This window comes from Geotrypetes seraphini, chromosome 19 (genome assembly GCF_902459505.1).
Source record: "Geotrypetes seraphini chromosome 19, aGeoSer1.1, whole genome shotgun sequence".
NCBI classification, from domain to species: Eukaryota; Metazoa; Chordata; class Amphibia; order Gymnophiona; family Dermophiidae; genus Geotrypetes; species Geotrypetes seraphini.
The window spans coordinates 33,304,227-33,317,373 of record NC_047102.1 but is presented as its reverse complement, the minus strand read 5'-3'; the positions used below and the strand labels follow the sequence as shown (position 1 = coordinate 33,317,373).

The 13,147-nt window shown below is 40.1% G+C and overlaps 2 protein-coding genes across 3 annotated transcripts in view; one reads left to right on the top strand and one right to left on the bottom strand.

Annotated features, from left to right (window-relative positions):
• The window catches only part of MUC5AC (mucin 5AC, oligomeric mucus/gel-forming), a 136,361-nt gene extending 134,295 nt beyond the window's left edge, over positions 1 to 2,066 (bottom strand). For both annotated transcript variants that reach the window (XM_033928249.1, XM_033928250.1), the window contains exon 1: positions 1,940 to 2,066. In XM_033928249.1, coding sequence (XP_033784140.1) covers positions 1,940 to 2,012 — 73 coding nt within the window. In that variant the 5' untranslated portion in view covers positions 2,013 to 2,066. The remainder of the gene's footprint in view (positions 1 to 1,939) is intronic.
• LOC117352133 overlaps positions 1 to 13,147 on the top strand; it is a 1,164,809-nt gene that overhangs the window by 189,816 nt on the left and 961,846 nt on the right. The gene's annotated exons all lie outside the window — the stretch shown is intronic.

The window sequence follows — 13,147 nt, the reverse complement described above, 5'->3', positions numbered from 1 at the left end:
GTGCACATTAATGGCTACATCCATTTTCCATAATTACCTTATGTGGTTTTCATACTTTTCATGTACTGGTGTGGTTCTGGCACTGCATTTTCTAATCAAATCCCACAGATTTGGGGAAGTTCTCTAAAAACTGCCATTGATATTGATGCATTGCACAACCCAGATATTTTTTTTCAGACTCTTAACATATTTATTTCATGTTATATATAAATGTACTCAATCATTTGCATATATGAGACCCATGAGGATTCTGGATGCTGAAGAGGGGCCACTGAAAAGTTCTCAGCCCAACCAAGAAGGGAATGGTGTGCAACCATGAAACTTACAATGATATGAAATAAAAAGGGTGGAATAACTTGTAAGTTTCAGGGCTGCACACTAGAGAATGACACGGTGACAAAATTCATCACCATTCCCGTCCCCGCGGATAACCGTGAGAAATAATACCATGTCATTTTCTAGTGTCTAGTTCAACCTCAGTCCTTCTACACCAGCATTCTTCAAAGCAAAGCTTGTGGGTCAGTGGTTGTGGCCATTCATACTCTGATTCTTCCCTCTCTCCTTAAAGAATGACATGGAGATGGTTTCCCGCGGTTATCCGCGGGGAAGGGAATGGTGATGAATTTTGTCACGGTGTCATTCTCTACCACATCATTCCCTTCTTGGTTGGCCTGAGAACTTTTCAGTAGCTCCTCTTATTCTCCCGGAGGGATTGCTAGCAGGATTAGATTGTGACCAGATGGCCCAGGCAAAAGGACTTTTCCCTAGCCCCTCCTCTCTCTACCCCCTTCTTAAAGCTCTAGGACAACCTCAAAGACAAAACCATTTGTTTGCATCTCCAGCCTACTGGGAGATACCCCATCTCCTGAAAAGGGCAATGTACTAAATGCAAATCTACTGAAACTTGAAATAGAGATTGCAAACTCATTTTTAAAGTTAATCTATTCAAAATTCCCTAAGATTAAGCACCATACATCAATTTAAATTTGCAGTGATGGAAATGGCTTATTAGGAAAAGGAATTAAACAAAAATTGCAATCAAAATTAACATGGAACCTAATGATTTTGTGTGTTTCTGCTGCTAGTTGGATAATCCAAAATGCAAGAGATTTGGCTAGTATTGGCTCTCTAAAATCAGAATAATCCTTTAGGAAATGTTTGGTTTTAGATTAGTTTCAGTTTCTTTCTTTCCAGCTTTTAGAACTGCTGCTTAGGACTGATTAGTGTACATGACAGAGAATCAGGCAGGAGTGATTACATTACATTACATTACATTACAGATTTCTATTCCGCCATTACCTTTTGGTTCAAAGCGGATTACAAAAAGAGTTATGGAAGAAGGGTTACAACGTTAGATCAGAGGTTTCCAAGAGAGGGAAAAGTAGGATCTGGGGTTAGGGAGGGGATGGTAAGAGGGGGGGGGTTAAGCTTTATCATGGTATTAAGCTTTATTAAGGGATGTCTGAAGAGTTAGTGTTTCTGTTGCAGAAAGAAGGTCTTAGACTAGAGGAAGAGCCTCAGGTGAAAGACAGCCTCTATCAAAACATGGCAGTCTTCTTCCACAGTCAAGAGTCTGGGCATTACTCTTTCAAAATTCAAGACCCAGCCAACATCTAATAAAACAGGAACATTCTTCTGAAAACATCACCCCACTACCAACAACACATACACATGGTGCTCTTTTAAAATGAATTAAATTCTGCATTCTTGCGTAGTCATCTTAAGTTTGCCCTAGGCTCTTGTATTTACAGAAGAGTTAATGATATAATCCTATCCTGTTAAAATGTATTGACTTGTAAGGAAAAGAAACTTCCTCCCATATAACCTCACCAGTAAAAGTTTCTCTGAAATTCAGCGTTCCAAGTCAGCCTGAGTGCTAAAATAGATTTAGTTCAGCCAATATGAATGATTAAAGCAAAAGGAATATTTAGGTTCCTACCTTCTTGTTGGACAAAGGTGGATGCAATTACTAGGATGCATATGTGAATCCATGCCCTCCCACCTATACCCATTTTCTCCAAAGTTCGGACACAAGGTACCGAACTAAGGGCTTCTGAGGAGGAACAGTTCACCTGTGCCTTAGTCAAGCCTTTTATAGAAAAGCTGTTGGCAGCAGTCCCACATTGCTTCACATAGGAAGGTGGGGCAAGGAGTTAAGCTTCCCACTGCAATTGAACAGGTAAACAGAGGATGCTCAGCCTATTTTGGGAAGGGGAATGGGTCAGCAAAGTGTATTTGCAGTCTGGGAAGGGTGCTATTTATTAATGAAGACTTTCTTCTGTTAGCAGAAGTCTGGGAGATCCACATTCATGAGCAATCCTTCCTCCTAGATCCTGGAAGAAAGATTACTGGGGTAATTATACCCATTGCTTTTGTTCTCGTTTTCAGCCTTTTGGAAAGAGTCAAGATCCTACAGATAAGATCAGCTTGATTGCTGCAGTGTGAACCCTAGCGTTTTAAAACAATAGTTGGGGAGGACCTTTCTCAACTTGTCATACAGGATAGTATTGGCATAGCAATTTCTCTTTCCAATTCCGCTGGAATGCTGCTACAATTTGGGTTTTTGCCAGGTACTGTGACTTGGATTGGCTTCCATGAAGAAAGGAAACTAGGCTAGATGGACCATTGGTCTGACCCAATAAGGCTATTCTTATGTTCTTTAGTATTTATATACCACTTATAGCCTTAATGTGTTACATTCAGGCATAAGAACATAAGCAATGCCTCTGCTGGGTCAGACCCGAGGTCCATCGTGCCCAGCAGTCCGCTCACGCGGCGGCCCAACAGGTCCAGGATCTGTGCAGAAATCCTCTATCTATACCACTCAAGCATTTTTCCCTATCTGCCCTGGTGGGCTCACAGTCTATCAGTGGAGAATTAAGTGACTTGCCCAGTGTGGGATTTGAACCTGCAACCTCAAGGTGGTGAGGCTGTAGCTCTAACCACTGTGCTCCACACTCCCTTACTTATAAAACAATGGTATGGGTTGCTGCTGTGGTAATCACTCCAACGCCAATTTTTTTAGGTGCCATTTGTAGAATCTAGTCTTAAGCATAAATTCTATAATGGTTAGGGTTACCAGACGTCCGGATTTCCCCGGATACGTCCTCCTTTTGAGGACAAGTCCAGGGGGGTCTGGATGGCTTTTCAAAACCTGGCACTTTGTATGGATTTTGAAAAGCTTCCCAACAAAATTGCGTCGGGAAGGGGCATCTGAACATGCATGGACGCAATGCAGGTACATTAGATAGACAAGACAGGAAAAATGCTTGAGTACCTGAATAAATTCATGTAAACTGTTTGAGCTCCCCTCACTTCAGCACCGAATCCCTACTGTCTTCCCTGATTTCAAGGGTTCAACAACTTCACTCTCGAAACAAGTTCGCTGTCCTCCTACAATTTGACCTTTCCGCTGCTTTCAACGTTGTTCACCATGATATTCTTGTTTACCAACTCTCTGAGATAGGTATCAACTCCACAGTCCTAGGTTGGTTCTCTAAATTCCTCTGCTCTCATTCTTACATTGTTAACATGAATGGCACCTCATCCTCCCCCTGGAAACCGAATTGTGGAGTCCCGCAAGGCTCTCCACTATCCCCTATCCTTTTCAACATCTATATGTCCTCCCTAAAACTCCTCCACCTATCCCCCCTTGAAACAATTTACACTTATGCAGACGACATCCTCGTCCTCCTCGAGACCAATTCGAACCTCACTGACCTGTCTAAGAACATATCCTCTTGTATAATGAACCTACAATCCTGGGCCCACACTGTGCAAATGAAATTGAATGAGTCCAAAACAAGACTTCTTTGGCTCGGTCCAAAACTAGATCACCTACCCACCTCCATCCAACTACCCTCCGGCTCCTCTCTGTAGCTTGAGTTCTCGAACAAGGTCTTGGGCATCATCATTGATTCCACATTGTCCTTCAATGACCACCTCCAATCCTTGGTAAAAAAAAATGCTTTTTCAGCATTCACATGCTGAGGAAAGTTAGATCCTGCTTCCATCAAAAACATTTTATCCTTCTTGTCCAATCCATCATCCTCTCCAGATTGGACTCTATCTACTTAAGCCTAACTAAGAAAAACCTCCACAGACTCCAGTGGCATGATCTGTTCGTGATCCCCTTCTTGATCATTGCTAGCATTCTGTTCGCCCTTTTTCGCAGATATAAAATTCAAAACCATATATTCCACACACTAAATTAAATTTTTTAAAGGCCAGAAAATAAGGTAATACCTTTTTTATTGGACTAATTTTTTGAGGCTACTTTTAACTCCTAACTCCTCCTACCCATGTCTGTTTTAATCATTCCCACTGTAAGCACTTCTCTAATAATCCCTTATTTGTCCTGTTTGTCTATCTTGATTAGATTGTAAGCTCTGTCTAGCAGGGACTGTCTCTTATGTGCTCAATGTACAGTGCTGTGTACATCTAACATAGTAACATAGTAGATGATGGCAAATAAAGACCCGAATGGTCCATCCAGTCTGCCCAACCTGATTCAATTTAAATTTTTTAAATTTATTCTTCTTAGCTATTTCTGGGCAAGAATCCAAAGTTTTACCCGGTACTGCGCTTGGGTTCCAACTACCGAAATAACAGTTAAAACCTACTCCAGCCCAGCATTGAAGCCCTCCCCAGCCCATCTAGCAGTGCTATAGAAATGATAAGTAGTAGCAGTATCTCCCTATTTCCTACTGCGCCAAGGTATGGTATGTTAGGAGGTTATTGAAATGGAATAGAGCAGTGTCTAATGTATGTGTAGACAAGTGTTTTTGGTTTCTTGCCCTTAAACTATGCTCAATTTGCTTCTTCCAACTCTGTTCCAAATGTTTCTTCTGTCAACAGAGCAAGGCTTCATGTCTGAAAAGGCCTAATAGAGGGTTACATATACTGTATTGTAAAGAGGTTAATTATATATTAGCAATAGAGAGTGGAGACAAGCCAAAAACAGCGCAAATGATATGCATTAAGATCTCATGAGCTATGCAAGTTCTCTGAACCAGGTTTACTTAACATTATTTTTGTCTGGCAGAAATGTTCCTATGTTATGAACCAAAATGAATAGAGTCCGTTATCAATTACACACATTCTGCTATTTAACTCTGTGCCCTAGACTGTAGATCTGCCAATTCACCGTCCTCTTCCTTGTATAACAATGTCTGATAAATCCTCCTATACAAACTACACAAACAGCAATTATCACCACAATGCCCTTAAAGCCAGAATGTAGTTTTTGACATGCAGGAAAATACCAAAAGGGAGTGGTCACCAAATACGTACCCTAAAGTTGACTAATAGGTGCGAGCGTATCGCAGAAGGAAGCTATCTCAAGTTCCACTTCGCATGCAAGCAATTGTGAAGCGATCATATTGACTAACTGGAATGTCATCTACCGGATAACATCAAAATGGTCCAGGGTTGTAACTCCTTCTTAAGGCAGGTTAACCCTATGCGTTCTTTGAAGGTTAGAACTGTTGATCCCTGCTCTTGGCTTAGAAGGTCAAAATATTCATATCATTGATTTCTTCATGTTCAATCATTTTTATTGGTATTTAAAGAAAAGTCATACATATGTAATCACAATACAATTCAACATAAGCCATATGTATGAAAAAAAACAACAACCCCCCCCCCACTAAACAAACAACATTAACATCAAATTAGCGATTAAAATTGTTAATGATGATTGATACTTTCAGAAATACATCATTGATTTCTTGAACTGATGCACATCTTTACGTTTATTGAAAGTTAGGAGATGGATGACAGAAAAGAGGTTAAAACTGAATATGGTGAAAACCCAATTTCTTCCTTTGTCAGATCAAGCAGATAGGCTCTGTCCTATATAATTGAAAATGGGGAAAATAAGCATCCTAATAGTACAAAACATTACGGGGATACTAAGGGGAAAATTCTATAAGAGGCACCTAACTTAATTAGTTTAATTTCCAACACTGATATTTTTATTTTAGGATGATGATGTATGATATATAAACAGCCACTTTGCCTATCCACGATAGTAGATGGTAGATAGAGTTGATTTCCTCTTTAAAACGCTGGCGACCATTATAATGTAGACTAGATCATGGTTGATTAATTGTCTTAAATATGTTTCAATGTATTTTATATACAGAGATTTTTTGTGGATATTCATGAATATTTGTTATTGTAATGAATAATCAAAGAATGAAAAAAAAAAAGAATGTGGACTTTGCACATATAAAGATATCACCAAAAAGACACAAACCTTAAATAAGGCTGCTCAAACCCAGAGACTGCTCAGAAAACGCAAGGATCAAAAGAAAACAAGACCTCTTAACTGACAGCAAAGGAGCCCCTTCAAGCCATTCCATAGGACAAATACGTAGCTGGTTTTAAGGGTGGTTTGGACAAGTTCCTGGAGGAAAAGTCCATAGTAATAATAATAATTTATTTTCTTATATACCGCCCTACCAACAGTTCTGGGCGGTTCACAACAAGGAATAAAACTGAACAATTCAGCGAAGAGGATACAATTTCATAATTTAAAAAACCCAATACATCGTAAGCAATCAAATGCAGCAGAGACTATTATACAATTAAAAATATTAAAGTCTAATGAAGAGAAACACATAATATAAAAAAAGCCTACAGCAGTTTTCTTCTAAAAACCAATCAACTAGTAATTAAACCCATCACAATTAAAAAACATCAATCTAATTTATCAAATATGTTTTAAAAACTTTCCTAAATGTAGTATAAGAATAAGTTTGAGCGATTAATGGATGTAACCAGGAATTAAACTTCCCGGCCTGGTACTCCAATGTCCTGTCTGTTATTGAGAAAGACACGGGGGAAGCAACTGCTTGCCCTGGATCGGTAGCATGGAATATTGCTACTCCTTGGGTTTTGGCCAGGTACTGGTGACCTGGATTGGCTACCGTGAGAACGGGCTACTGGACCATTGGTCTGACCCAGTAAGGCTATTCTTTTGTCCTTATGATCTGTTGCTAAATATTTTTATAGACTTATTGTACTGGAGTGAGAAAGGAATAAAGGATGCAATACATTTTCTTTGTCTGGCATTTGTACAATGTACATGATTTATGTTTCAGTATATTCAGAGAAGATTTGTAATTGCAAGACCTGAAGACGGGACTTTTCATTTCAATAAAACCGCAGAAGTGAGCCTCTGACTACTTTGAATCCTGGTTTACAATGAACATGTCTCTGCTTGCCTAGACACAATGCTACACCTTGCCATGAAAGAAACTACGGTACCTGAGGAATAGATCCTTAAATAAACTACCACAAATAATACTGGGACACAAAGTAGTGTATGCTGAACAAGTTGAGCTAGAGGCTCAGTGTAGACATTATTCAGAAACTGAAGCACGGGATTAACTAGGGTGAGCTAATGGCCCCATTAACATCAAGAGATTTGATCCATGTTGCATCTTGTTCTTTCCTTCCAAAGTATCAGATTTCGTAATTGAGGATTTTTTTAATTATTATTAAACAGGACAACAAATGTGTTGCTGTATTGCTCTCTTTGTAGGCACCTACAAATGAATTGTCTTTTCTTTCTTTTCTTCTTTCATTTATTGACGAGAATTAGGGTAGGAATGTCCAATGTCCTAATTTAGTTGGGAATGATTTGGGTTCTTTGGAACTCAACCCATTTCCTTGTTTTCCTTAAAATTTAGTTGATATAAGCAATATGTTTCCCCTTTTAGTGGGCTTGTAAAGGATTGGTTGGTTTTTTTTTGTATTATTTGTTGTATTGAAACTTGTATGGAAACCCTCTTTTTCCTTGATATCTTTATGCTATTGTAAATGTATTAAATTTAAAAAAAAATAAAAATACTAGAGCCTCTTTCCTTCTTTGGTTAAGACTCCGTTCAGGCTTCTCTTCACCAAACGCTGTTCTCAAAGCGAAACCCGCCCAATTGTCTCCTCCCTCCCCCTCCAATATTTTAATTTTTTATATCTCTATCTTTTTACCACCTCTTGTTCCTTCCTTCTTGTCATGTTAGGCCCTCATGGTCTTGTTTCCCCCCTCCCTTTTATAAATTTTAATTGCTTGTATTGTATTTTTGTTTAAATGCTTTTTAATGATTGTAAACCGTCTAGATACTTTTTTGATAGCCAGTACATCAAAGAAATAATAAACTTGGAAACTATAGAATTACCCTCATAATGGATTACACATCCAACATGTAAAGGCAGAATTTAGAGACTATGTGGGAAGGGGAATTCACACATCCAAATCAAGACATAGACTGGCCAACATTCATTTTGGTGTCTCAAATGTTAGACCAAAAATGATACCAGTTTTCTCCTAACAGCTCTAGTTTTTAAGATACAGAACATGTGCCATATACCAGTGTCCTTCAACCTTTTGACACCTATGGACCGGTGGAAATAAAATAATTATTTTGTGGACCAGAACCGGTCCGCAGACCGAAGGTTGAAGAACACTGGGTTAAGTCGTGCCCATTTCCACTCAATCTCCATCCCAGACACCGCCCCTATAATGGTACTAATTGTAATACCATTTTTTCCATTCAGTTTTCATAAATACACACAATATAATTATATTAACAACACATAATGGTTAACTACAAAATTAAAATACACAAAGCAACATTCATTTCTACCAGAAAACAGATAACCCCATGCAAATGCAGGACCAAAAACTCAAAGTACAAATATTTACAAACAAACCCAGGTCCTGGACCTGTTGGGCCGCCGCGTGAGCAGACTGCTGGGCATGATGGACCTCAGGTCTGACCCAGCAGAGGCATTGCTTATGTTCTTATGTTCTTAACCCTAAGGTGCAAGACTCTGCAAGCAGTACAACCCCAGAGGAAAAGAAACAAATGCATTTCTTCCTGAACAGACAAATCAATCACTAAATTAAAAAAATAAAATCATCTCCCCTACCGTTGTTGTCTTTCTCCCTCCATGTGCCTTGCCTTATGGCCTGCCCCCCGGTGTTATCTTTGGGCTGGTACACTGTGCGATCAATGCTGCATCTTCGGGCCACATCCCGTGCCTCATCTGGAAGCCTTCCCTCTGACGTTGCGACGTCAGAGAGAAGGCTTCCAGTTCAGGTGCAGGCCGCGCATAGGAGACTTTTCCACAGCTTTGTGCACTGCAGCATTCGGGGAGCCAGCCCAAAGAAGCCGCATTGATCGCACCATGGACTGGCGGCTGAAGAACGCTGTCTTAGGCCCGATGGACGTGCCGGCGCTGTGGACTGGCAGAAAATTTCTGCAAACCGGCACTGGTCCACGGACCGGTGGTTGAAGAACACTGTCATATACCACTCTTCACTCTGCTCGCCCATTAAAAAATCAGGCTATGTAAATGTAGTGTTTAAATTAATAACATTTAAGCATGAAGGAAACATTAAAAATTAAAAGTGTACAACATGAAAATCTACTTATTTCATACCAAAAGCACAAGTTTATGATGCAAACTTTCCAGTCATTCGACACACAAGAAGCTCCTTTTGTAAGACTTCTGAGACTGGGATCTGCCAGGACAATCCCACATAAGAATCCATTTGATAGCGTCCCTCATCGAAAATTACTGAACAAGCTGAAATCGATAGGATTAGGAGACACTCTAACTACATGGGTTGGGGATTGGCTGAGCGGTAGACTTCAGAAGGTGGTGGTGAACGGTACCCCATCCGAAGCATCGGACGTGATCAGTGGAGTGCCGCAGGGTTCGGTCCTGGGCCCGATTCTATTTAACTTATTCATAAGAGATATGATCCAAGGACTTATAGGATGGGTATCACTGTTTGCCGACAACGTCAAACTTTGCAACATAGTAGGCAAAAGCTTATTACCTGATAATATGACACACGACCTACTGTTGCTGGAACAATGGTCAACTACTTGGCAGCTAGGCTTCAATGCTAAAAAATGCAAGATAATGCACCTGGGTAAGAGAAACCCACGTAGAACTTATGTACTAAATGGTGAGACCTTGGTTAGGACCACGGCGGAACGCGACCTAGGGGTGATCATTAGTGAGGACATGAAGGTTGCCAATCAAGTGGAGAAGGCTTCCTCCAGGGCAAGACAAATGATGGGGTGTATCCGCAGAGGTTTCATCAGCAGGAGACCTGAAGTTATGATGCCGTTGTACAGAGCCAGGGTGAGGCCTCACTTGGAGTACTGTTTTCAGTTTTGGAGACCACACTACCGAAAGGACGTGCTGCGGATCGAGTCGGTTCAGCGAACGGCCACCAGGATGGTCTTGGGGCTCAAGGATCTCACGTATGAAGAAAGATTAAAAAATTTGCAGCTGTACTCACTTGAGGAAAGAAGAGAACAGGGAGATATGATTGAAACATATAAGTACATCACGGAACGCATCGAGTCAGAAGATGATATCTTCTGGCTCATGGGACCCTCGACCACCAGAGGACATCCGCTGAAAATCAGGGGAGGAAAGTTTCATGGCGACTCCAGGAAGTACTTCTTCACCGAAAGAGTAGTGGATCATTGGAACAGACTCCCATTCCAGGTGATAAAGGCCAGCAGCGTGACGGATTTTAAGAGAAAATGGGATACTCACGTGGGATCTTTAAGGGAGTAAATTCAGGGGAGGGGATACTTGGAATGGGCAGACTTTGTGGGCTATAGCCCTTTTCTGCTGCTTTTTTCTATGTTTCTATGTTTCTAGTCTGCCATTGTGTGTGCATCCCATCTGGCTTCCATTGTGTTTATGTCTTGGTGAAATCTTTCACCTTGCTCTTTGCTTAAGCGATCTAAGTACAAATAATGGACTAACACTCATGTTACAGCCAAGCCTGTTGAAATGAAAGTGCATATCCTCTACTAATTGTGAAGTTGTTACCAAGAAAGTTTTTCACTACAAGAATAAATGAAGACCAGGCTCATGATTCAGTTTCATTCACTGATACAATGAAATGTAAGTCATTTATAAGTCGTCTGATCTGTGGACCATCGAAAATTCCTGCCTTGAGTTTTTCCATGATAAGTCAGGTAACATATGTTATCAATGCCAATCCTTCCTGATGATATCACCTTCAAAGCTGCCACTCCTCATGAGAACATTCCTCCATGGATGAGGGACCCTCTGATGATGGCTCCCTGCCAGGATGGTATCCCCACAGATGGCAAAATACCTCCCAAGATTGCAGTCTCTCCGCAGCAAAGTTCCATACATTTGGGCAACTGTCAAACATGCGATAGCTTCCCTTGAGGCCCATACCCCCTTCCAAGGATCAAAAGTTTGAAAATGGGGTCTCCCCTCAATAATCATGCCATCCAAAATGTCGACTCCCTAAAGGTAATGTCATGATATTACCACTATTTTAAACAATTGCACATCCCTATAATCAAGGAACATAAGTTTCCTTGGATGCATTTATGTGGTCTAGTTTTTAGCAAAATGTTTCTAAAATTTGTTCTCGGGTGTAATGAAATCTGACAATACGACTTTTCATTCTTTGTTTGCAAAGATATGAGAGTGCACTTAGTATGAGCTATAAACCTCCTGCTGAGTCACCACGTGACTGAAAATGGAATGTATTGTAAATGAGCCAGAAATCCAATTCCAACTCTCTTTTCATTTACACCAGCGTTGCCAGTATTGTCAAAGCAATGCATTAAAGTGAAATTTAAAGTATTTCCTGTTGTACATGTGCTACGTTGCAATAACTCCCATAAATGCAGACACAATGAACTGGGGAGTCTCTCCCCCCCCCTCCCCTACTACACAATGGATTGTGGAATGAATCATTAAGTTGATGCATATATCTGGGAAATGCCTGGAACTGATGGTTTAACACACACAAGAAACAAATGTCATGGAAACATCCAGAAAGTGAAAGCAGCTAGTTCATACTCTTTGCTTTGAAACAATTTTTATTGATGAACAGAAGAGCAAGAGCATACGAAACAGTAGAAAAATAGCAAGTAATACAAAACAAAAGAACATCAAAAGTTTTCAATGTGTTATACCAACCAATACCAGCCCCTTTCAAACAACCATCCCTCCCTCCCAGGAGTCAGCAATAACATAGCAGTACATTCAATTACCAAATTCAGAATGGAACTGCCTCCATATATCTCCCCCATCCCCCCTACACACACACACACACACACACACACACCTATATACCTGGATGAGGCATTTGAAAGATTCTACACAGCCATTCAGAAGTGCCGGTAAACAGCAGGCAGCCATCCTGCGAAGCACCAGCGACCGGCACAATTAGGAAGTGTCACGGGCCCAGGCATTAGCGTGCTTGTGCGCCGCGGGCCCCGACAAGTAACAGGCAGCCGTCCGACCTCCATAATTTAAAGGTACTGCCGGTAAAATGTGTTGGGTATATATTAGTATACATTTTGGATCAGAAGGGTTTTTTTTCTTGTTTTCTTAATCTAAATCTAGGGTGCGTCTTAGGGTAAGGTGTGTCTTATGGAGCTAAAATTACGGTATCATTTGGGAAATTTTTTCATAGATCTTTGTTGTCGAGATGACAGAATTTATTGGTACATAAAGCATTGTATTGCTTAGTAAAAAAAAACAAAACAGCCCATATGTTTTTAAACATAAATATAAAAATACTATTATGTACATCACAAATTGAAGATAAAAAAATGTAATAGTGTCATAAAAAATAAATACATTTTGTTTTTCTGGCATCTATGATTCAATCTTCATACTTGTACTACATGGGCTACAATAAAGAAAATAATCAAATATGAAGGAATAATTTGTCAACTGTAAATAAATCCAATGAGACACACCTCTATTCCTGTATAACATATAATCTAGGAGAACTACGCTCGGATGGAGTGTCTGAAATAAAGGTCATAAACTAGATTATAGTATCTAATTAAAGGGGAGAGGAAAGAAAGGAACCAGATGAATGAATGAAAGCAATTACCTCTTTTAACCTAGTGGTTTGATACTGCTGTCCACGTGTCCAGCTCAATTGTAGTCTGCATAGTCCGAAATACAGAGGAACTGTGAAGCATGTGGAAAACGTGTCAAACAGTGTTCCACTAGGTTAAAACATTCATTCATCTGGTTCCTTTCTTTCTCTTCCTTTAATTAGACACTGTAATCTAGTTTATGACCCATTTTTCAGACACTATCTGAG